The sequence below is a fragment of the Condylura cristata genome, unplaced genomic scaffold (genome assembly GCF_000260355.1).
Source record: "Condylura cristata isolate star-nosed mole 26May11 unplaced genomic scaffold, ConCri1.0 scaffold00001, whole genome shotgun sequence".
NCBI lineage: Eukaryota > Metazoa > Chordata > Mammalia > Eulipotyphla > Talpidae > Condylura > Condylura cristata.
Window position 1 is genome coordinate 35898372 of NW_004567102.1, and position 26180 is coordinate 35924551.

A 26180-nucleotide genomic window follows, 5' to 3' on the forward strand; every position below is an offset into this window, starting at 1 on the left:
ACGAAGTACACTGCTGAAGGGAGCAGCGGGCGGGTCAGGAGAGGTCTGCCACGCCATGTGGTCACTTCCAGGGCAGGTGGGAATCAAACTCATGTGGAAGTGACTTTAGCTTCTCAGTGCTGTGCTTTAACCCACTGAGCCACTAGGGAGGGCCAGGAGTCAAGTTTTTTTACTTGACCTACTTAGTTGTAATTTGAAAAAAAAATTATCAACCAATTGATATTTCTTACTAAATCTTTTATTCCACTTAAATATTAACTATGAGATAGTTGCTACAATCCTTAAAAATATTATTGTTAGTGAACTTTTATCCATTTACATAAATGATAAATGCTCAAAAAAATGGCAAACAGAAAGAAAAGCATAGAACCAAAAATCTGCAACAACCCACTACTATAGTAAGAATTAACTGTGAAAAAGATATAAGTATCCTTAGTATACATATTAACAAGTTATAATTTGTGGTTTCATTTCCAGTGGGAAAATATTAAATTACTTTCCAGTCTCTTCCACTTGACTGTGTAATAAATAATTTCCCATGTAAATAAGCACCTCTACAAAATAAGTTTGCAGAGCTACTGAACACTATATATTTGGCATATATTATATTTAATCAACAAATAATCCTATCACTGGACATCAGTTTTTCTTTCCTCGTAATTATGGTCTTTGAATATGAATCTTTGAGCATATTTTTAAATATATGATTTTGTTAAAATATATTACAGGGGCGCTCCCTGGTGGTGCAACAGGATAAAGCACAGCATCATGAAGCTACCACAGCTACTGCAGCATGAGTTCCATCCCAGGTCAGAGAGCTGACCCACACGGTGCCACAGAGGTCAGGCAAACCTCTCCTGACCACCTGCTGTTCCCCTTAGCACTGTATTTCAGTACATCTGCCTGTTCTGCTCCCCACTCTGTCTCTGGTGAATCCTTTTACCCCCCACACCTCTGGCCTGTACCCCAGTTTTACATGCATAATTTTTTTAAAGATTTATTTACTTATGGATACAGAATTGGGATACAGGCTAGAGACACAGGGGCGGTGAGAGGATTCACTAGAGATGGAGTAGGGAGCAGAACAGGCCAACTGACGAAGTACACTACTGAGGGAAGCAGCATGCGGGTCAAGAGAGGTCTGCCACACCATGTGGATCACCTCTGGGGTGGGGATCAAACTCAAGCTGAAATGGCTTTAGCTTCTAAGTGCTGTGCCTTAATTCGCTGCACCACCAGGGAGAGCCCAAATAAATCTTTTTTAAAATAGAAATAAAAATATTACCAAAAATAAAATTAAGCTTGAAAGTATAGTCATTTCATGCCTTAAAAATGATCACCAACACAGCATTCCAGAGTTAAGAGTTTTACCAATTTGGATTTGGATTTGTTTTGTTTCCTTACCATCATAAATATTAGCTATCATTCTTTTCCATTTTTCCCAATCCAAGAGACAAAAGTACAGTATCTTATCAATAACTGTATTTATTTGATGTGAAACAACAGATTTTCAAGTACTGTATAGTCACTTTATATTTTCTTTGGTGAGCTACTTATTTGTGCATTCTGTGTATCTTTTCTACAGTGGTTGACTGCATTAGTCACTTCTCAAATAGTACAGAAACATTAACAAGATTTATCTTTATTTTACTACCAATATTATATAAAAATTTATTGTTAATATATTCAATTCTGTTGAACTAAGAAGGTGGTAGGCAACTATGTGTATAACTATCCAAACCACTTGTAACTATGTATAGGCAAAAATCCAAGCATACTCAAAACACTGCTTGAAAGTTTCAAAACAATGTAATTCAGAAACATGACCATTTAAAATTCATATAAATGAAGCATGATTTTCTTCTATAAATGTCTTTTTTACTTCTAATCACCATAAACCAAGATATCAAGTATTAAAGTAAAACTAATTAATCAAAAGTGAAATAAGAACAAATACATACAGTATAAGATAAAGTAAAAATAAGATTTAAAAACAATCTCTTAGTGATGATAAAGTTCAAATTTTTCAAAATAATATGTACCTTGTGGATTCTTCGTATTAAAACAGATGCAAAGAAACGTAATGTAATTCTCAGTTCATCAACAAAGGAATCATCGTCTGTAACATCCCTTCAATAGAGGTGAAAAGCAAGTATTTAGAAGTTCAGAGAAATACAAAACTTCTCTTTCTAGACACCCAGGAGAGTCTAGAAAATCCTCCTTTACCACTTACTATTCCATTCCTATTTGCTTCCTCTTAAAAAAAAAAAAAGTAATGCATTTCATTGCATACAACAGAAATTAAACATCTCCCCTAATTCTAGTACTGAGACACAGTCACTATTAACCAAATTGTGATATATATTTCCCTGCAGACCTTTACATATACATAGTCACATTTTTACAAGACTGAGACGATTTCTAAGCATCAAAGAAATTTTTAAGAAACAAAGAAAAATTCTGAAGAAGCTATAGAATTGCTATATTTTAAGTTAAAATATTTACAAACTAGCAATATAAACTAAGGCTAAAAAATATTGATTCTATTTGAAGAGAAAAACTGAAACACAAATATTTTTAAATAGAAATTTTGAAAACCACCTTCTCAGGAGCTACATTAATTTTCCTGAAGTCATTAGGATGTTAGAAGAATTAGGACTCTGCTCTAGTCAAAGGTAAGCAACAAAGGCTATGTATAAATGATTGTATTCTAAACTTGAAGTGGGTACTATTAAGCCCCTTGGTAGAATAAGAAAAAGAATTGTATCAACCCTGATTCCCACTATTAACCCCAGGAAAATATAAATCTTTAAAAAAAATTTTTAAAAAAGGGTTAAAGCAGGGCAGTATGAAAGTTGACATTATATATTATAGCATCAAAAACTATACTGAGGGAAAAAATACATATTTAACATTTAGAAATACAGTCAGATTTTATGGCTGGAAAATCACAAATTGGGGGAAGGGTGAGAGTGATTGCAACAGGATTCATTTCACATAAGTCCTCACCATCAGCTTTACTTAAATGGTAAAATACCCATATTTAAAAGAGACTCCAAAGAATAAATTAAATTATATATATAGCTTTTCAGGAAAAAATAAGATACAAACTGGGCATTAAATTTGCTTTAGTTGACTATAGATCAATTCAATTAGTAGCAATTCTTACACAAAATTCAAAATGCTGATTAAATGTAAAGTTAGGTGAGATGTTATTAAATATTGTATCTGTAAGTCATATAGGTGTAAGTATTCAAATATATAATTAAACACTTGATGCTTATATCATATATTTATTAAATTATATTACTTGGATTCCTGATTCTCAAACTTGATTTTTCTCAAAAATCCCACAAGGTATAGGTCAGTTGACTATTCATTGCAAATACCAAAAACAAAGTTATTTTGGGGGAAAAATATTAATTTTCCAGGAAAACTCCACTGAAATTATCTTTCAACTTAATAACTGAAAATACATTTCTCCTCTAAATGTATAATTATTTCAATTATATACAGTACATACAAAATATTAATAATTAATTACCTTTAGAAATGATGAGAAATTCTACAAGTTACTTTCAAAAAGGTTTACTTTCCTTTTTGTTATTACTAAACTGTTAATCGATTGCCTGTATCAATGATTCTTTAACTGGGTTCAATTATGCTTCTCACAGAGCATTTGACAATCATTACAGGCATTTTTGGTGGTCAGAACTATGGGGCAAGAGAGAGGACTACCAGCACACTCCATACCCACAAAATAAAAGAATTACTTGGCCTAAAATATAAAATATGAAAACCCTAGCCTAAACTGAAAATATAACACTAGCATACTAAATTTGATGGCATTCACTATACTAGAGAAAAAGTCTTATAGAAAGAACATACCTGTACCATGGATAAACAAAATTTTCCAACACTAATTCAAGAACCTGCATAAAAATTGTTTTTAGGAAAAATCAAATTAATTAATTCTTGGAAAACAAACTATACTACTAAATAAATATCACCAAGAATCAATTTTATTATCCCAAATATTGATATCCAATATCATATCTTCATATAATATGCACTATTTACATGATTGATTATCAAAGAGACTATGTGAAAAAACATAATGAAAAACCATAACACTTCATATAAAAGAAAATTACTATTAGAATGACACATCACTCTTCAGCATTTTGTGTAAGAATAAGTGCCAACTAACATATACATATTTCAGTCTCCCCTAGTGGCATAGGGGTTAAGTCTCAGAGCTGTCTCCACTACAGCCTGAGTTTGATCCCTGGCCAGGGAGCTGACCCACAAGGCACAGCAGACCTATCCTGTCTCACCTGCTGCTCCCCTTAGCAGTGTATTTCAGTGGATCTGTCTGTTCTGCTCCCAATTCTGACTGGTGAATCCTCTCACCCACTGTACCTCTAGCCTATACCCCAGTTCTTTCATGCATAAATAAATATTAAAAGAAAACACGACACATTTCTATATATTCCCAAAATGAAAAAAAAAATTTAAAATAAATTGTTCCATTGAACAAAAAAGTTCTATGAAAAGAAAAAAATAGGTTAGTCTTTTTGCATTCCTAATGTTCATTCTTAATTCCTAAATCAATATTCTCAGAATAAAGTGAAGAAATGTAATAGTAGCTTAGATTTATATAAGAGGTGTTAGTGATTACCTCTGAAGAAAAAAGGGAATATGAGAAGGATATCTAGGTTCTGTTTCTTAATACAGGTACTGGTTATATGGGTATGTTCATTTTCTGAAAATTGTAGCTGTATATTTAAAATTGGTATATAAGTTTTGTGTGAAAAAGTAAGAAAATTATAGAAATGCTGGTTGTCAAACTTTCTACTTCTTGGGTCTGGGTGCTGCACTATGTTTTAACTTTTTAAAGGATATGCAGCAGTAGGGAGTAACTTTAAAAGTAGGTGAGGGAATGAAACACTAATCTGCCTGTATAAACTTTGTCTGGCAGAAGAATGGTAACCAAGATTATAGATAGTCTAAATATTAAGGCAACACGAATTTGGATCTTTATTACAAAAATCAAGCACTATTTATATTAGACATTTAGTATTGGATACTTGTAAACAGAGATAAGATTAGAAATCTATCATTAAATATTTTGTCTATATACCAATTTTAATAACCAAATTCTACTGGCTTTATATGCTAAGTAGCTCTTTTCTACAGCCCCACTGTTTGGGTCCTCATTTTCCCACTCCTATGTATAGTAGTTACCTCTAAAATAGTCTCCCTGCTTCCAAACTAGTTCCCCTCCATTCTTCATAGAGCTTCCAGGGTTCTAAAACATACTCACCATCTAAACATACTTCCTTTGCATGAAGCCCTCAATATATCAAAGTAAGAAAAGCAGAACTTCACTGATTTTTGAAGGGACAGGGAAGAAATAAATGCCAGCAGCTGTGACCATTTACCTTCTTACTACCTCCCACTGCATCCTGTAAGTCACACCTATAAATTCTAGGAACAGTTTGACAATCACTGATTTTCATGATTAAGTAAAAACTCTTCAACATGGCCCTTTAAAGTCGTTTGATAATAATCTGATTTCTAAGGGGCTATATAAAAACTGATCAATACCTAAACTAGATTTGGGATTTAGACTATACTCTGATACCAACCTGCTATAAAGTTAAGAAAGATCATCAATAATAGCACCTACTTCACATGTTGTATATCAACTGCATGAAAACATGCAAGTACTAGCTACTAGAATATTGTCTCTTCATTGCCCACATCATCCTTCTCAATTTAGCCTCCGGTTACTGAACACTCCAAAAAGTTCTTCGCAAATTGTGAAATAATCATGGCTACACTATTAATCTGGAAAACTTCTAATCATCTTTCCCATCTTCCCCCTCTGAACTAATTCTGTAGTTTGTACCTTTCTCCACTACTGCCTGCATTGCATTGTATTATAATTACTATTTACAAATCTACCTACACTTCTAAATTGAAGTTCCTAGAAGAAACCGATATTTTTTTTTCTCTTTTTATTCCTAGGATCTATCTCAGTTCTTGACTAAAGCAAAGCTTTAAAAAAATGTTTTTAATGCTGGAGTTAAAAATTTATTGAATACCAATATGTACCAGGCACTAAGGCAAGAGATTTATAGAAGTGCTTTCATTTTTTTTTAAAAATTACACGTCAAAGACACAAATACTCTTGGCTAAAGGTCTTATCTTCAACAGACGTCAAGTCAGCATTCTCCAATAGAAATATAATGTGAGCCACGTGTGTAACTTTAAATTTTCTAGTAGTTATATTTTTTAAGACATAAAAAGAAATGGGCAAAATTGTTACATGTTTCATTTAATCCAATATACCCAAAATATTATCATTTAACATGTAAACAATATAAAATACATAATAGCATATTTTACATTCCATTTTACTTACTAAGTCTTCAAAATTCAGTATATATTTCATAGAGAGAGCAATCTCAATTTAGACTACCACATTTCGAGTGTTTATTAATATGCAATTGTGGCAAGTAGCTATCATATACAGTAACACAGTCTTAAATCCTAGGGATTAAAAAAGTCTTAAAGGGCCTCCTTGGTAGCACAAAGAGTTAAAGTCTCTCTGCTACCAAGCTATTGCCAGCCACTGCACCATGAGTTCCATCCCCAGTCAGGGAAGTGACCCACAAGGCACAACAGACCTCTCCTGTCTTACCTGCTATTCCCCTTATCAGTATATTTTAGTCAGTCCACCTGTTCTGCTCCCAACTCTTGTCTCTTGTGAATCCTATCAACCCCTGCAGCTCTGATCTACATCCCAATTCTTGTATGCAAAAATAAATAAAATAAATATTAAATATACATATATATATTTTTAAGGAAGCAATGAAAAAAATACTAAGCATTTGAATGGCGTTTTGTGCAGTATACTTTTGGTCAAAGTAAATAACCTAGGAAAAGGGGCATTTAATCAAAATTTAGATGCTGACTGCCATTCTTCAAGTAATCATCATTAAACTTAATTCAATAATTATCTTCTATCATCTGCCAACAATATAGCTGGGCCTGTATATGGTGCTAGGAACAAATAGACTCCATTCACTGCTTCAATGACTTGGTATGCTTTCTCAGAAAAATGGAGTAAGCAAGTCTCTAAAACAAATCATTAGAATTTATGTCACCTAAAAGGTATCTGTAAAATGTGACTGGATAGGCCCTCCCTGGTGGCACAGCGGGTTAAAGCACACTGAGAAGCTAAAGCCACTTCCGCATGAGTTCGATTCCCGCCTGCCCTGGAGGTGACCACATGGCATGGCAGACCTCTCCTGACCCGCCCGCTGCTCCCTTCAGCAGTGTACTTCGTCGATCTGCCTGTTCTGCTCCCCACTCTGTCTCTGGTGAAGCCTCTCGCCACCCCTGAGCCTCTGGCCTGTACCCCAGTTCTGTATGTACAAATAAATAAATCTTTAAAAAAAAATATGACTGGATAAAAATAGAGAAAATATGCTTTTCATTTCTACACTATGAAGAATAGTGAAAATTATCCCATCTCCTACACCACTGCTCAGTTAAGTGTCAAAACTGGAGTCATAACACTAAAAGATACATTTTCTCCTTACTGCTGAGGTTCTCTTCTGAAATTACAAAATGGTTATTCCTATTATTAATAAAAGTGACTTCTGATATAAGAAGTAAGGAATGACTATGTAAAACAGTGCTTTTCTTGACTAAAATGTCCATTTAAGTTAAACACAGGATCCAAACACATTTCTATTCAAGTTGTATATTTTATAAAAATCAATTTATTTGCACAAAATAGATGGCTTATGCTAGAATGCTGACTACATTTCCCATAGGTACCTAACATTTTCTACTTGGGCGTATATGGGAATATTAATTAAGTCAATTACCTCTGAAAGAGATGCATCAACCTTGGAAGAAATTTTCAGGTCTAGCCATGGTTGGTAGTTTTCAAGCAGCAAGGCAGGCCTACGGAAAATTAGACAACTAAATTACTTGAAATCCAGAATGTAACTGGAAAGATCAACAAATAAAAACTGTTCATTTAACTTACCTATGTCGTTTACATTTCACTTTACCACAAACAGCACAGCTACGACCTTGAGGAAATAGTTCTTGAAGTCCTGACTGCTAAAAAATGGAAATTGAAGGGAGAAAGTAAGACAAGATTTGTCTTTCCTGAAGACAATCAATTTCTGAATTCAGAAGACATGTATTTTTCATACAAGCTATTTTGGTGAAACAAGATGTCTAGTGACTTGTTTGCTTCTATAGGACAAAAAGACACACAGGGTTAACAGAGTTAAAATTTAATCCAGAATTCTCTTATTTCATACAGAATTCTCTTATTTCATACAGGAAAGCTTTTTAACAAGAACTAGTTTTAAATTTTAATCCAGAAATTAAAATCTGGATTAAAATTTGGTGCAAGGGTTCAGGAATTTTTTTTAAAGATTCCCCACATAGTACTACTGGACAGCCAGCTTTGGGAACCTCTGTTTTAATGTGTTGTATGGATAGTTAATATATGTTAAAGGAGATTTTAAATTGTGAATTTCAACTTTCTAAGAATTTTGTACTTTTTTAATAGATCCCTCCTAGAACTGTATAATCCCACATAAATATAAATCTCACTTTGAAAATTTCCTGTTGTGTGCTATTATTACATAATAGTAGATGGAATTTAAAAAAAAAAAAAACAGTGTCTTAACATGCTTTTAATAATGATAACCAACAGCATAGGGTGGTACATACTAACTCCTTTAAAAGTAACACATAAATTTTACCTTCGGTTTATGTTTTATTGTGAAGAATATATTTGGTAAGAGAGAATCAGGTCCTAATGAGCAGTAGAACGTGACAACTCCAGCAACAAATGACCAGAAGATCAATAAAACATGAAGATACCTTAGAAATAGTGAAAATAATTATTAGACCCAAGTAAAGTATAACACTAAGTTATTCCTGTCTTAACAAGGATTTACTAAGCACCTACTATATCACACTGAAAAAAATCCCTCCAATCATGATTTTCTGTAATGAACTTACTAACTATAAGAATCACATTTGAGACCCTCCCTGGTGGTACAGTGGGTTAAAGTGCAGCACTAAGAAGTTAAAACCACTTTAACATGAGTTCAATCCCTGCCCACAGGGCGCAGCAGACCTCTGCTGACCCGCCCGCTGCTCCCTTCAGCAGTGTACTTTGTCAACATGCCTGTTCTGCTCCCTGCTTTCTCTCTGGTGAACCTTCTCACTGCCCCTATACCTCTGGCCTGTACCCCAGTTCTGTATGCATAAATAAATAAATCTTTAAAAAAAAGAATCACATTTGATATCAAATGTATATTTCATAAGTATAAGCAGGTATAAATTCTCAATATTTCACAATGTGCCAGCTATGTTGTCAGGTGTAATTAGTCTACACTACTTTCTTCCAAAACACCTTTTACTGACATTTTACATAACCAAAATTTGATCATTTCTCATTAAATCAAAATAAAATTTTACCATGTGCCCATTTTGTGCTACACAGTGGTAGATTCAAGGATATAGTAAGTAACAGCACTACCAAGGTCTTTATTTGCATGGAAAATGTTAATAGGTTAACCAGTAAGTAAATGAGCACTACAGAGTATGAGCATGTATCCTTATAAAGACAGAGAAAATACTCATGGTATGGGAACACCAAAAGCAGAATACACGACCGAAATTTAAAGGGAGGTAGAGCATTTCTCAGAGAAGCAATGTCTATGGAAGAAAAGAGAAAATAGGGAAAAACCAACAGAAGGGATGAGGTAGAGGAAAAGAGGCAAGGGAAATCAAATGTGGGCTGTTGTGAGCACAGATCCGACAAACAAATGGTATTGAGATTAGTCTAAAACACCAAGCGGAAGTCAGATGACACAGATTTATATAAAAAATGTTAGAATATCTCAATACAAGCAGTTATCACATTGCAGTTTTGAACTGCACAAATTTTAGATACCATGAAATACCAGAGCTCCAACAACAGTTGAAATCCTACTCACCATATTATATTTATGAATTCTGATTAACTGCATAATGTACAATTTTGATGCTAGCTAGCTCCTCAATATATTATGAATTGTGACGTGAATAACACCAGTTTAGAGAAAAGGAGAAAATGAGGTGGTATCTTTGAGAAAACACGCAGCATATGTTCAAAGGAGTAAGGAACTTCTACTTCCTTGGCAGTAACTAGTATCACATTTGCCTTTCCAAAGTAAATCATAAAACTGGATAAAACATATGCAGTAACTGGTCCTCCCTGGTGGTGCAGGGGTTAAAGTCTCAGTGCTATCAAGCTATTGAAGCCACTGTGACAAGCATTTGATCCCCAGCCAGGGAGCTGACCCACATGGAGCAGTAGACCTCTTCTATCTTGCTCACTGCTCCACTCACCAGTGTATTTCAGTAGATCTGCCTGTTCTGCTCCCTACTCTGTCTCTAGTGAATCCTCTCACCCTCCTCCCCCGGCATCTCTGGCCTACACCCCAGTTCTTGTATGCATATAAAAATAAATCTTTAAAAATACACATTCAGCAACCATTTCTAGGCAATGTATAGTAGGCAATGCAGAGCTGTTATCTCAAGAGAAGGGAAGCATATTAACAAAGTTCCACATCCATCCCAGTTCTCACACTGGAAACAATTTCCCAAGTGTAGCATGCAATAGAAAGGATTACAGAAGATACTGTGAAGTTATGCAACAGCAAGTAGTAAGAAGAGGTGTGCCACATCCTCTCCTGTGGCGCCTAAGTGAGAAATCCTTAGGGCTTGGCACGGTCAAGGTACTGGGCACACGGGAGGAATACGTGGCCCTCCAAGAATAAAAGAATGGCTGATTCTTGAATGGTCACTGTAACTTTTTGATTTGTTTTCTGATTCTGTTGATGCACAACAGAAAAAATGCTATGGATACTGTGCTTCGTTTCTAATGATACTCTTGATAGGAATGTAACTTCCTCTATTCTCGATACTGATTTACTTCTGAGAAACTCCCTTACAATCTTCAATATTATTATACAATTAATTCCTGTATACCAGGTGGCTTGTAAAATGAATGGAGAAAGTAATTAAAAGGATTAGAAAGGCATAGGTGATAGATAAGGTATTTGTTTAACAGCACTGAACCTTGAATACACGGTGGTTTCCTAGGGCCCCAAGTTGGTTTCAGGCCCCTGGCAACATCACAGAAACAAAATGAAATTAATGTATTACCTGTCATGCCTCTATTGAAAAAATCATTGTACCCCTATATTTGCTTGCCAAGAAAAACTGTATAAATGCTCTGTACTCTTAAAAATAAATTACATTCAGATATGCACTCCTAGAAGTCATGTCTGTCTGTCACTCAACCTCATCCTTGTCCACCCACCCTGCACCAGAATTGCAATCCCTGAAACTTGTCTCCTGCTCCTGCAGCGCTGGTCTGCCGCAGACATAAAGACAAATAATGAAGAGATGTGCTTAGATATTATAAAGAGTGGCCAAGTACAAAAACTGTGAGACAAAGTCTAAACTACCCATTTATTAAATGCTCTCACTTGGTATTTAAAACACAAAGAATGGTAACAACCACTCTAACATTGCCTGTAGAATGAAATACAAACCACTTAAACCATTATGGTCCCTCTCAATCTGGCCCAAACCCATCTTCCTACCCTTATTTTTTCCCATTCCTTTACACAAAGCTTCCCTCTAACCAAAATAGCATGCCAGCTTTAAAAAAAAACTTTAGTACTCAAAACTAATTCAGGCTATAGTTATTCAAGTGAAAATTTATAAACTTCATACCTACAGGCACTGATCTAAAGTCATTTGATCCAGATATGACTCAAAATTCAGAATTTTTAGTAATATAGCACATATTCCATATCATCAATCAGTAAGTATGCCTTAATCAGATATTAATATTTCTACAGTAAAACATATACTTCAAATGAAACAAATACTTCAAATGATCTCATGCCAATTCTGGTCAGATTTTGTTATTAAATGTAACTGGTACCAAACTTGGAGAGAAAGTTACTTTTTCAGAGCTTTTGATTTCAAAATTACCAATAGGATTTGTAGACCTCGTCTTGGACTGAATTACAAGAAACACTACATGCACTTCATGTTGGCTATAACTAAGGTGGGAACTATTTAAGGCATTACATAAGAAGGAAATTTAGTAACTTTAAATGCATTAACCCTATAGACCTCAATCATAAGCAGATTTCACACCTCTAGCAAACTCAGGAAGACATTTTGATTGTCACAATTATGGAAAGGAGCAGAGAAAAATGTACTATTGATATCAAGTAGCTAAAGTCCAAGGCTACTGTTAAATATCCTATAATGGACAGGCCAGCCCCAAAACAAAGAATCTGACCTAAATTATCCATAGTGCTGAGGTTGAGAAACCCTGTATTAATCATACACAAATAAATACTGAAACCCAACATGTAATCATTCAGAAAGGGGCATGGGGGAAGGGGGACAAAGGGAGGAAACAACAAATCTAAATGCACATAAAGGAAAGAAAGGCTAAGAACAGACATCAATAAAATAGACAACATTGACAAGGGAAATTAACAAAATATAAACTGATTGTACGGAAAAATTAATTTAAAAAAAAAGCAAAATTCACAGATGCTACTGGAAGTTTTAGGATACCAGTTATTGCGCTAGAAACTGATACTTAAAGGCTACGCATTTGTGTTACTTTTCCAATTTAAAATGTTCTGCAGAGTAACTAATTACATCTGATGTAGTAAATGAATTCTAAATTTCAAAATATAGAACAGGACCTCTCTGGTGATGCAAGGGGTTGCAGGGGTTATCTCAGCACTAATGAAACTACTGAAAGCCACTGCAGCACAAGTTCAATACCCAGCCAGGAAGTAAGCTACACGGCACAGCAGACAGAGCTCTCCTGCTTCACCAAGTCCTCCCCTCAGCAGTGTAATTCAGTAGATCCACCTGCTCTGCTCCCCACTCTATGTCTAGTGAATCCTCTCCCCCTTCCACCCACACTTCTGGCCTACACCTCAACTCTTGTATCATAAATAAATAAAATAAATCTTTAAGAATAATAAAAGATATAGAAAGAATGAAATAATTGGAAAAATAATCACCATTATTAAAGGTAATTCAGGGACTAAATAAACGATAAGACCAAACATTAAGTGTGCTGGGAAAGATACTAGCTATCAGTATGAGAAGCCACAAAAAGTAAGGTAACTCTTCTGAGGAGTTAATTCTCTGATGTGGTATAATAGGATATATGAGGCTGTACCATACCATTTCCATCACAAAAGAAATCTCAACCTAAATCCCAGTCTACAAAATATATGAAAATGAAAATAAAACAAGACACCAAGAAACCATTAGTAAAACTCAGAATGTGAACAAATGAATGACTCAATTTCCTCAATATGTCAATGACATGGGAAAAGAGAGATGAGGAATTTTCTGCATCAAGATTGACAAATTAAGACTTATGACAAATGACACCTGTGGCCCTCAATCTAATTAAATTCTTTACATTTTTAAAGGACCCTAAAAATAAGAGATCTAATGAAACATACAAGCTGTAAAATTTACTGATATTTTGCAGAAAAAAATTTGCTCACCCTTGTTCTAGATCAAAGGTTAATAAAGCCTAATTAGAACAAATGTACTATAATAAATGTACAATTGAGAAAATTTGATTATATACTGTTAGAGGTATTAACCAACTATCACTAGTTTTGTAAGATTATGGTTTTGTGTAGAAATGGTTGTTTAAAAGGAAGAAGATTAGTTTTTTTAACATACAAAATAATGATGGTTGCTGAAATTAAGTGATGGGTACTTACACATTCCTTATACTTCCTTTCTACTATGTATGCAGGGAAATTTTTGAAAGCAAAATTTAAGAAAAAGTTTTACCAAAAGAAATAATTTATAAAGAAAAAGAGAGGATACAAATACACAAAATATAGTTGAAAAAGAAACCCTCAATAGTTATAACTGAAATAAAGAATAATACGAACAACTGTAACTGGAAAAATTTTTTTAAAGACAAAATGTTAGAAATTGTAAGTGAAGAACTAGACAACTTGAATAAATTAATTATCACTAAAGGAATTAAAGTAGTAATGTGAGACCTGCCTGCATAAAAGGTCCCAGCCCTATGGTTTTAGCCAAACTTTCGTGAAATGGATAATCCCTACCTTACACAGATGGCTTCAGAAATCAAAAAATTAGAAAAAAAACTGCTAGTTTAAAAGACTAACATAATTTTAATTCCCAAATCCGATAAAGACAATATAACAAAAGTATTAGGTCTCTTCTTCTTATAAATATAAGGTATGAAGTACAAAACAAAACATTATGCTAATTGAAATTAGCATTACATCATAAAGATAACAGATCACAAGATAAGGTTATATATTTCAAAATAGTTCGGTATCTTTAAATCTACACTATAATGGGCTAAAGGAGAAAAAAATCAAAAGCAGTAAGCCTCTTGACCTAACTATTAGTTTACAGGGAACACAAAGGCAACACGCTGTCGAAAAACACTATAGAATATGATTAGCAAAAGTCAGACTGTGGAAAACTACAGAATAAATAGCCCAGTTTTTTTAACAAACCAACTGCAACATTAAAATTATGGGGGCTAAGGTGGGAATGTTCTGATATAAACAAAACAAATGTACTTTGGTATTTTTTGGGTGTACTTGGTATTTTTCTGGGGAGAGAGGAGTGGATGTTGGAATGTCCCTATAGATTAGTTCCAGAATGGGATGTCTGTATATGGTGTGTTAATAGGTATCTCTGACTTTTGGAAGGGATTGTAGCTGCTGCTGCATGACCTGTTTGGAAACCCCAAGTACAATTTCTGGTTTTCTCTAACTGTCAGATGGGAAGATACCTGATTTTTGTGTTTTTATCTGCTTTTTATGATTGCTGCATTGACCCAGGCTTTGGCAGGGAGGGATGAAAAGATATTTAAAATAAAAATGTTTAGAAAGTTTTTATAGGCCCTTCCTGGGGTGTAATGGGTTGGAGCCCAGCACTGAAAGTTGGCTATGGCTGCTTCAGTGCATGTTCAATCCTCACCCCACCCTGTCCAGGAGGAAACCACAGGGTGCTGCAGACCTCTCCTGAGTTGCCCACTGCTCCCCTCAGCAGTATACTTCGTCAGTAGGCCTGTTCTGCTCCCGACTCTGTCTCTGGTGAATCCTCTCACCGCCCCTGTGCCTCTGGCCTGTAACCCAGTTTTGTAGGCATAAATAAATCTTTATAAAAAAAAAAAAATTGAACCCAAAATAGTCATCCATACTGAGTACCCATTCAAGATTTAATGCCCAATCTTACACGCAGTTTCAATCTCTCCCAAAAGATGATGCTAAACCCACCAATCTGCAGTTACCTGGTTAGCTCTAGTGAAGTAATGTGTGCATCCCCTGAGAAAAGATGGCTTTACTTGAAACAATCTCTTGCTAATATCCTGCCCCACCTTCTTTCTGCCTATAAACATTTTTCACTTCATATAAACTCTTGCAGTATCTAGATGTGATGCTTCGCAAATAGTCAATGAGATCCCAAAACTTATCAATTGTTACAAGACCCTCTGCTTGCCTAACCTGCTTGTTATTGAGCCCCTAGTCAATCTCCAATAAGAAACAAATCACTTCTTTTTTATGCAGAATTTTCTTGCTTTCAGTGGCTAAAGCCTGATAGCCAAAGCAGCAATATGAGAATACATGACTCAAAAATTACCTAAGGCTAATTAGCATGCTAAAATGTAAACCTCTGGGTGGATATTTCAGATGCTAATGATATATGCAAATTATCAAGAAATGAACAACCCATCAACAAACACCCCAGCGTAGCCTGACCCAAAAAATAATGGATGCTCCTCCCCTAATTTTTGAAGCTGCATGATAGGCACATACAGGTTTCATCACTATTTTTTTTTATTTTGCATATGTGTGAAGTTTTCCATGACAAAGTTTTTAGGTGAAAAAAATATTAAAGGGACATAAGAGCAGATCTGAACAAATGGATATATTTATGCTCAAGGGTGAGACCACATAAAATAGTAACCAATTCTACCCAGATTAAATTGCAAGTTAAACTACAGAGGTATTAAATATGACTTTAACACACTTCACATCAAAAGGAAGAGTCTAATTCCCTTCCCCTTGAACATAGACTAGTCTTAATAATTCACTCCTAACATAAAGAATATGGCAGAAATTATGCTGCCTAAATACCAAGGCTAGGTCATATAAAAAATATGATTTCCACCAAGCTTTTTTTATCGGGATGATCACCTTTTAACCCACACCCACATGGGGAAAAAAGGACAAATGAAAAGACTATATATGTACATATTCTGGCCTACTGAACAGTAAAAATCACTGCCAACAATCAGCATCAATTGTTACACTTGTGAATAAACAAATCTACAAATTACACTAGTAACAAACACAAAATAACCAAAAATGTATGCAAAAAATAAAACCGACAATTTCATAACAAACACAACAACTCACATCACATTTATGTGTATGTCCTTTCTTTGAATAATAAAATACAGGGTACAGATTAAAAAATATACAGATCAGATGGCATCCTATGGCATATAAACATAACCAAATGCTGTGATTAAGTAGGCAATTTCAAAATGTAGTTCAGTCTGCTCCAACGTGGTTATTCCACTTCAAGAACTGAAGGGAACCAGTCACAAAAATGATATGGTATAAAGTCTGTTTCATACCAAACCTGTTCGTCTAGTTTATAATGCTTTTCATATGACAGAAAGCAAATAAATGCCTACTAGTTTCCACTCTATTAAAGACTCCCTTTCTTCCATTCTCCTACACCAAACATGTCACCATACTATCAAAGTGCACTTTTTTATAGAAATAAAGCGCGATTAAAACCTAGTGTTATTGAAACCCAATATCAACTAAGAAGAAAGCAAAACAGCTGGCAAAGAAACTTCAACTCTGTTCACGGGAAATGGTTACCTTTAAACAAAAAGTTAGCAAATTCCTATGAACCTTTCTCGCTCCTCTTCTTGGGATTCAACTACCGTAAGTGAAGGGATGTTGAATATTCAAAACATCTGAGAAAACATAATGCAGGTGCTGTCGCTGACAACTATCTCAGACTTTGTCCACCAAAAGCATAATTTTGAAGAAAAGACTCTCATGCGTGACTTACCTTCCCACCACCGATTCTAGAAATAGCAAATGAAGGAAACAGACAAAATGATTTCAAAGACTGAACCTTCGGAGTTGAAGCTGTCAACTGGACGTACCAGTTAGCTTTCAGGATGTTTACATGTTTTACCACTAGCCTTCCTTTTAGGAACATTCCAAGTTTACCCCTTGCTCTCTGCGTGTCTGTGTGCTGAGAGGGAGTACACCTAAAACTGCAGCTGGGACAGAACCCTGAACCCTGCTGTCAGCTGACCCCGCAGCCCCGGCAGGACCAGAAATTGGGTCGAACTTGGAGATTTCACTGCTCAAACAAACAAGCAAACAAAAGCCGGTGGTGGTGAACCAGGTTTTCAGAAATGGACGAAAAGAAGTGAGACTGAGAGCGGGGTGGCTTAGGAAAGAGGCTTTAGGAAACGGGGCCCCTGAACGCCCCCCCCCCACAAGCTCCGCACTTCCGGGCCCCCGCAGCTCCGCAGGCTGGGGCTCGCCCTACGCCGTCGCTGTCCCCAGAGGCCTCGCAGCTGCGCAGCCGGACCGCTCGCCACACCGCGGCCTGCGCCGGCAGCGGGCAGAGCAGCTGTCGCCGCCCGGCTGACTCGGCTGTTACCTGTTGAGGAGCAGGGAGGCGGCGCTGAGGCAGAGCAGCAGGCAGCAAAACAGCGGATATTGGCGACAGACCTCGCGCCCCACGTCCAGCCGCAGCCGCTGCTTCAGCTTCTCCCCTACCGCCCGCACCCAGGGCATCATCTCGGTCCGCTTTACTGAAGCTGAGCTAGAGTGAAGTCGAGGTCGAGGCGACCCCCATTGACCTCCCGCGCCCTGCCCAGCCGGCCGGCGGCCGACCCACGCAGCCGCGGACCCGCGGACAGTCCGCGGACTGTGGTCCCCGAAGGCCCCGCCCCCCGGGCGCCGGCGCGCGTGCGCGGCCAACGCCCCCAGCCGGTACAGGGTGGCGTGCGAGGAAACGGTCACGGCGTGCGCGACGTTGCCGGCGGCCCGCGACCCGCCCCACGGCCTCCCGACGCGAGCCCCAGAAAGAGGTCCTGACACGCTAGACTCCACCGGATTCTCGGCAACCCGGAGAAACTGTGGGGCCTAGTGACGCTCTGCGTTGCAAAAGAGAAAGTGGTGCCCGCAACAAGAGAAAAACACCCCCACACTCGAGGGACCCGCCGGCGGGACACCCGCGTCCGCGGCGCCTACTAGACGCTGTAGTCTCTGACGCGAGCCGCAGAGGAATGAGCCAGTGTCGCGCCCCAGCCGCAACCACGCCTCGCGCTACCCTCGGCTCCGATTGGGCAGGTCCGTGCTTTGCTCGACGCCCGAAACGGGGACGAGCGAATAAAAAACAGCGTTGTGATCAGTACGGAAGTAGAGACAAACCCACCGGCGCCGCCCTGCGAGACACCGTCTTTCGCGCGCTCACGGGCGAGGGAGTGCTCAGTTCACTCCAGCTCGCGGGCCTGGCCAAACGCTACAGGACTGGGCGAGGCAGGTTGGTGTTCAGATCAAATCTCTTGTAGTCTCGTAGCGCTACTGATTGTCGTACTTTTCTAAATGTCGGTTTTAGTCTTCTCCGCTACTCTGGAGCAGAGACTGCATCCTAGCAACAACTAAAATTTAGACGGCGCCCAACTTTCACGTCAGGATAGTAGGTAGTCCTTTTTCTCCCATTTTGCCGCGACATTACTGAGGCGGTGGCACTCGCTCAGAATTAACACACCAGCTTCATGGGGACTTGAGGCCATTCTAACCTCAGCGGGCTTTCTCAGGATGCCTTTTCTCTAACTAGGACGTTACCTTTCCAAGTGCAGTCATAGACACGTTTAAGTGTACGCAGTTTCATGTTTTCTCAGGTTATTCCTAATACAAGGGTCATTTAAATGCTACATTTTCTTTCAGAATGTGCCGTTTATTATTCCATTATCAGTGTCTAATTTCAATATTATCCTTGATTATAAATCTACACATTTCTAATGAGGACCAGTATCAATAAAATTGTTGGATTAAAGCATAAGAACATGTCAAATTTCTTCCTAAAAAGTAATTCCACGGTTGTATATAAAAATTCTATTTCACTGACCGCACCATAAGGTATAGTTTAAAATCACAAACTTTTCCATTTCTGAAACATTCAAAAGACTACCATCATTAGGAAGTTTGGTTGTTTTGTTTGGGGGAGTACATATTTAAACACTTAATTCACTTTTACAGACTTTCGTTCCCCAGCCCCTTTATCTGTAGCCACTTGTTTATATGGACATTCTAAGACCACACTGAAGGATTTATAAATGGTGTATGTGGATTAAATTAAGCACATCATATGTCTATCTGGTCTTCAGCGCTTTTATACCTGGGTATAACATTGTTTTTAGATTATTGGCTTTTTGCAGTTATATTGCCAATAGGTGTTTTTCTTTTTTCCATTCTTACAGGATTATTCTGAAATTACTTTTCAATATTTTGTTATCAGCAGTAAATATATTTTGTCGTATTCAAATTAGACTTTGTAACATCTCACTAAGCTTTCCTGTGATTTTTAGTAGAGACGTTAAGAATAAACTAGACAAGTCTACATAACCATATTGCCCTTAAACTCAGAACTGTCTGCCATAAGAAAATCTTTGAAGTCCCTACTTAAAAAGAAATATTACCATTTAGACAGATCATATCTAACAAAATTAAGTAACTTCAATTTCTTTTAATTTTATGGTGTATAATCCATTTTCACCTTCACACACACACCACTAGGAACTTCCTAGTGGTGGCAGGGGCACCACTAGTAACCCTGATTCTGAAAACAGTTCTACCTTCTAGCAGCAGTTATCACATTGGGCAAATTATTGATAGCTGGTCCTACCTTAAACCCTGCATTCTCAATCCTAAAAGATATCTTTGTAAGATAAATTGGATAAAAGTTGTCTTTTTAGACTTAATACAAGATTTTTTTATTTTACCAATTTAAAAACGTTAAAACCAGCTAAACTAATCAGCTTTATTTGGATTGTAATAACCTAAACAGGAAATGACATGAAATCAAAGTGTTGATTTCCTGTCAGAACTTAAAAGTCCAATACAGTACTAACCACTTGAGCACTTGAAGTTTGAATACTTTAATTAGACATGTATCATAAGTATAAACTATGCATTAGATTTCAGAGACATGAAAATACAAACTCAAGCTTCTAAAAAGTGATTATATGCTAAATGAGTACTTAGAATTAATGGTTAAAAATACTAATCCCGAGTTGGAGATGGGATCAAAAAACGGGGGCAGGAAGGGAAATACACTGGAACTGATGATGGCACACAGGTTATTTGGTGATGGGAAGTCCACGTGGATTGCAACTGAGATGGGAAAATGCACAAAATGACATAAAAAAATTTTTTTAGACATTTGTGGTTTGCATTGAATTCTACGTGACAGTGCTCCTCTAGACTTTAGCTGTGAACTACTCTAATGTGTAATTTTTTAATAAATGCCAATTGTCCCATGCATTAGAGGTACATTTTTAAACTACAAAAAAGGTAAAAAATAAAGTTGATAATGTTTTCATCTAAAGGGCTTATAAACATCAAACTAAAATCCAGTAAAATCTCCATTATTTTAATATTTATTGAATTAGTAAGGCACTGTACTATATGTAGTACCAGATACAATGATCAAATGCATTTTTTCTGACCTCTGAAGGCTTACAATCTATTGGAGATATGTCACATTTAAAATAATGTATAATGCTGGGCATATTTATATACGAAGGTGGTATTTTTTTTGGATGGGAATGATTTCCCAGGTGATGGGAAACTTCAGCTGTGAGGATCTTGAAAGGCCTCAAGGAAGACAATTTAAGAGTAGAATTTCTCTTTGCTTTCACTTAATTTTCAGAAGTCATCATTGCAAATGTTTTTAGAATGTTTCTAATTAAACTAGATTTTCCACTCTTACCCCACAACTAGCAAACTCCAAATTGTTCTTTATATATTGGGACAGTAACTTCTTGGTGTTAAGCCTGCTTCTTGCTGATGACCCTAAATTAAAAAACAAATTTTAAGTTTTAAAGGCCATCATTTTCTATGGCATTAGTGTATCAAGAAGATAAAACTACCTACCCTAAAAGAGCGATTACAGTTCTACCTTCTCACCAGATGTGCATGTTCTCAATGTCATTTCCAAACTCGGGTTTTTTCCCCCAATCTCAAGATCTTGTGTGCTTCATTTTGTGGCATTTGTTATTAAGTCTTAATTCCATAATACCGTGTTCTCCCGTTCTTCCCACAACCTATCCCTATGTATCAGCCTCTGGATAATGATTCAATGATTACTGTTAAAGGAATCAGACAGCCTTTTTACTTCCATTCTTGGTTTTCAAAAATGGAACTCACTACTAGGGAGAATGCGTAATTCAGAGAACATGAGGGATTTTTTTTTTGAGTTGGAAATGTTCACAATGCAGTTATTATTTTACTATTTAAAGTGTTTTTCTTTGGCCATTAAGTTAAAATCTCCAAAGAGGAGGTATGACTCAATGCAACCTTACAGAACTAATAGCTCAAATAGATACTCCCTTAGTTAAAAAAAAAAACAACACTATATTTTGACCGTGAAAATTCTGGGTGGTCTTATTATCTCAGTGCCAAAAATTAAACTTTTAATGCTTGTCTTAAAAGTTTTAAGATATAGGGGTACCAGTACTCTCCAACTTCTACTTTCATGTAAATGGGTAACATGGTCTTAACTTCAGGAAAATGTATATTAGCTGATTGGAAACTGAAAATACATTGAACTGCCTGTGGGTAAATACTGAAGACTGGAAAAGGCACTTAATAATACACCACCACCAATGTTTTGCCTACCTTTTCAAGTAATCCTTTAAGAAAACAATCCAATTAATTTAACTACAGAAGACAACAGCTTCCTTTCATAGAAATAATATTGCTAGTCAGATATTGAAATGTAGCTTTTGATTGACTTCAGTAACTTCTGAAAATATTTTGAAAAGGCTTTATTTACAGTAATTTTACTTTTTATATTTCCTAAAATATAAAAATTAAAGCACTTTCACATGGTACCTATCAAAAAGAAACCATAGAATTACGCATACATGGTTCAAAATTAGGACTATCATTAATATTGGTACTTGAATATCAATTCTAGATAGTATAATACCAAATAATTAAAATCTTTTACTCACTAAAAAAAAGAAAAATTGGCAAACTAGTCCAACTAGTGTGATATATGAAATACAGCATATCCAATTAGAAATCAAATGTAAGATAACTTTAGAATCTTATTGAAAAACTCCCTTTACTTACTAAAAGACAGTGATCATTTAAAATTAGGTTTCTTTGGCTCAGATAAAATTTCAAAACACTAAGAATTGTTGAGCATTAATAGCCATATGGTCTATGTAAGTTCAAGGTATATTCTTATGTATTCAATTACAAACTTTACCCAGACATTCAAACTTCTATCCCTTTGTTTACATAATTTAAAAATTACCTTACTTGTAATTCCTTATTTCTGAAGGCTAAGAAAAATGCTCCTCTAAGAAAAATATTTCCTCATCAGAAACATTGATGACAGGGTTGGAGCAATTTTCCTAGAGTCAAAAGATAAGATGCCAACAATTCTTAACTAGACCCTTTCAAGAACTGAGTTTTCAAACATTTTAATATATATAAAGTGTGATTTCTATGTATATATTCAATCTCACCCAAATTTTAGTTTTTACCCATCCCCCCTCCTCCACCGGCTGTATAAAGCAGCATATAAAAACTTAGTAATGGTAAAAAATGGAAAATTCTACCCATGTACACTGTTGACAGAAAACGAAATGTGAAGGGTAGCAGCAGTGACAATTATTTGATTCTAAGCTCTTGATAGTAAAGTGTAGAAATACTACTTTCAAAAGCTGCCTGATGTTTTTAAAACCAGTTTTGCTCCTAGAGTTTCCTTCAAGCATCATTTGAAAACTGGTTTTAAGACTGATAGCTATTACAAACTTACACCACAAGCAATAAAGGAAAATCAGCTGATATTCAACCCCAGAAATTCAGTCAGAATTTTTATTTTGGTGTTCTCAAGGATACTTTGCTGATAGTTTTAATAAACCTGTATAGTAAAAATACTGTTCTTACTGAAGAGCAGTTTTGTTTGAGGGGTTTGCAGTGAGTTAGAAATCTAAGACATCACAAATCTGAAGTGAGTCAAAGGAAATGCTAGCATTTTGTTTATCGATACTGTCAATGCAAAGATGACTACCCGGAGCCAACTTACAGAATTTTACATTTATGTGCCCGGCATTTTACTTCTACTGGACAAAACTGTTGTATACTCTCAGAGATGTGGTGATATATGGTGAACCACTATAATTAAAGTGCCACTTAGAACTTGGGACTTTTAGGAACCTTTATATAAAATACAAAATTTGGCCACATCTCAACTTCCTACAACATCGAGCACCTCGGTAATAAGGGCATCAGTAATGTAAAATGATCAACTAGCTGGATATGCTAAATTTATTAAGTGCACAGCAAGACATGAAATGCAGACCTGCAAACATCACAATGAACGATCAGCAAAACCTCACATTAAGAAAGAACCTACTTAAGACATGCTAGGAAGCTATAAATGTAAATAAAAGAACATGGAGAGAAATAGAGAGCAAGAGGAAATAAGGACAGTAAAGAAATTGTTGTCAAGAGAATTAAGAGAACCAGCAAAATGCCAAGAAAGCTTTTCACAGGGGTGATTCAGTGTTAACAGATGACTTAGGAGTGGTTATGGCTTTTTTAAAGTGTAATTTTCCTATAAGGCTACTGGGTCCTGTCAATGATTCATGAAAATAGAAGGCAAGAGGAATGTAACTTAGGAGCATCCTTCCCAAACCACTAAACTGCCTAGAAAAAGGTGCAGTTAATAATGCATTATTCTGATGATAAAGTACGTTAAGTTGCAACCTAGGATAGTTTACTGGAGAGGACTCCTGTTTTTTTTAAGAGGACCTTTTTACTATCCTGGATTATAAATTAGTCCTATTATTTTTAGAAAATACTTGAATTTGTAGTAAAGCAAATTTAGGAGGCTGATTTACAGTTACACTGCCTTTTCTTCAAGGTAATTTAAGTGTATAAAATATTTGCCTAGAATTTCAGAATTTGAGACTTAAAATACTAATTTCAAAAATAAAAATGTAATTAGGAATAACTTGAATGTTCTGTGAATGATATTAAAACGTAACCTTTTTCTTCCTCATACACAGGCTCCAATGCTTCCCTTGTTGTATGGAAGTCTCTCTCCCACAAAAACAGTCACAGGACATTTTTACACAGTTGTTAAATGGTAAATGAACACTTCTAAAGTAACAATCCTATTATTATATGAAACTAAGCTTTCAAAAGTATGATAGAAATCAGCAAAAAGAAATTAGGCAAAACTTTAGCAAAAATACAAGCTGTATCATAGAATACTGAGCTAGTAAAGTATCAGAATTTACTATATAACCCCTTTTAATAAGTAACAAAACGCAGAACTAAAGCTGTATGTGTTTGTATTTCATAACTATCTCAATGACTAATTTTGTTTGACCTACAACTATTGGAGAAATAAGTCTTTACATCATGAGTTTGTATTAATAGTATTTTGCTTTAACAACCTTTACTTTTGTAAAATATCAAAAATGAATATATACAGACTACATCAGGTTTAAATTCTATGAATACAAGCAATTAGCATATCCGTCAATCAATTTTGATTGAACAGTTCTGGGGCATACTCAAAAAGCTGTATTTTTCTTATATATCCAGATACTGTTACAATTTAAAAAATTACCAAAGGGCTCTCCCTGGTGGCACAATGGGTAAAGCACCACATTATGAAGCTCTCTGTAGCCATTTCAGCATGAGTTCGATCCCCAGCCAGGGAGCTGACCCCGATGGCACAACAGACCTCTCCTGACGTGCCCACTGCTCCCCTCAGCAGTTTACTTTGTCAATCTCCTTGTTCTGCTTCTCACTCTGTCTCTGGTGAACCCTCTTAACCACTGCACCTCTGGCCTGTGCTCCAGTTCTATATGCATGCATAAATAAATCTTTAAAAAAATGGTTTGGTTTGGCCCTCCCTCGTGGTGCAGCAGGTTAAAGCACAGCACTGAGAAGCTGAAGCCAGTTCAGCATGAGTTCAACTCCCGCCTGCCCCGGAGGTGACCACATGGCAGAGCAGACCTCTCCTGACCCGGCCCCTGCTCCTCTCAGCAGTGTACTTTGTCGATCTGCCTGTTCTGCTCCCCACTTTCTCTAATGAAGTCTCTCACCGCCCCTGAGCCTCTGGCCTATACCCCAGTTCTGTATGCACAAATAAATCTTTAAAAAAAAAACAAAAACAAATTTTTTTGGTTCAAAGTTGAGTCAGTTTCACCCTGGACATGTGATATGTCATCATAAAGCCTAAGATAAAGCTTTTAATGCCTGGAGGAGTTAAAATAATCAAACTACTCTGATTGCCCTTAGCTAGACACATTTTAAAGGATTTAGCCTCTTGCTAAAAGAGACAGAGCATATGACAAAAGCATAAAATGTATTCTATAAGATTAACATGAACATTCATCAAATCCCCAAGTATCAAATCTGGAAAGGGTAGTTTGGAGAAGTCCCTGTCAAAATAAGGATTACAGTCTCACCCACTTGGCAAAAGAGCATACCATAAAGGAACCTGTATTAAACACAAAGAGGAACACAATTCTCGATGGTTTTTCTACTGTAATACTGTTCCAAAAAACTTTCAGAATAACTGGCTTTGCCCATTTAAAAATGTCACTAGATTTGCATCCTCAGTCATAAAATATCTTCTATATACCTGTTACCTTGTTATATGTTCATTTTTCAACATTTTATTCAAACCTTTCCTAGACAAAAGATTAAATCATATGAAAATGA

The 26180-nt window shown here is 36.2% G+C and overlaps 1 protein-coding gene across 1 annotated transcript in view; it reads right to left on the reverse strand.

Moving 5' to 3' along the window:
* The window catches only part of SNX14 (sorting nexin 14), a 66142-nt gene extending 48033 nt beyond the window's left edge, over positions 1–18109 (reverse strand). Inside the window, exons 1-6 of the mRNA XM_004674060.2 lie at positions 17854–18109; positions 8802–8922; positions 8069–8145; positions 7905–7983; positions 3889–3932; positions 2043–2130 (exon numbers count right to left, since the gene is read on the reverse strand). Coding sequence (XP_004674117.1) covers positions 2043–2130; positions 3889–3932; positions 7905–7983; positions 8069–8145; positions 8802–8922; positions 17854–17993 — 549 coding nt within the window. The 5' untranslated portion in view covers positions 17994–18109. The remainder of the gene's footprint in view (positions 1–2042; positions 2131–3888; positions 3933–7904; positions 7984–8068; positions 8146–8801; positions 8923–17853) is intronic.
* Positions 18110–26180: the final 8071 nt, after the last annotated feature.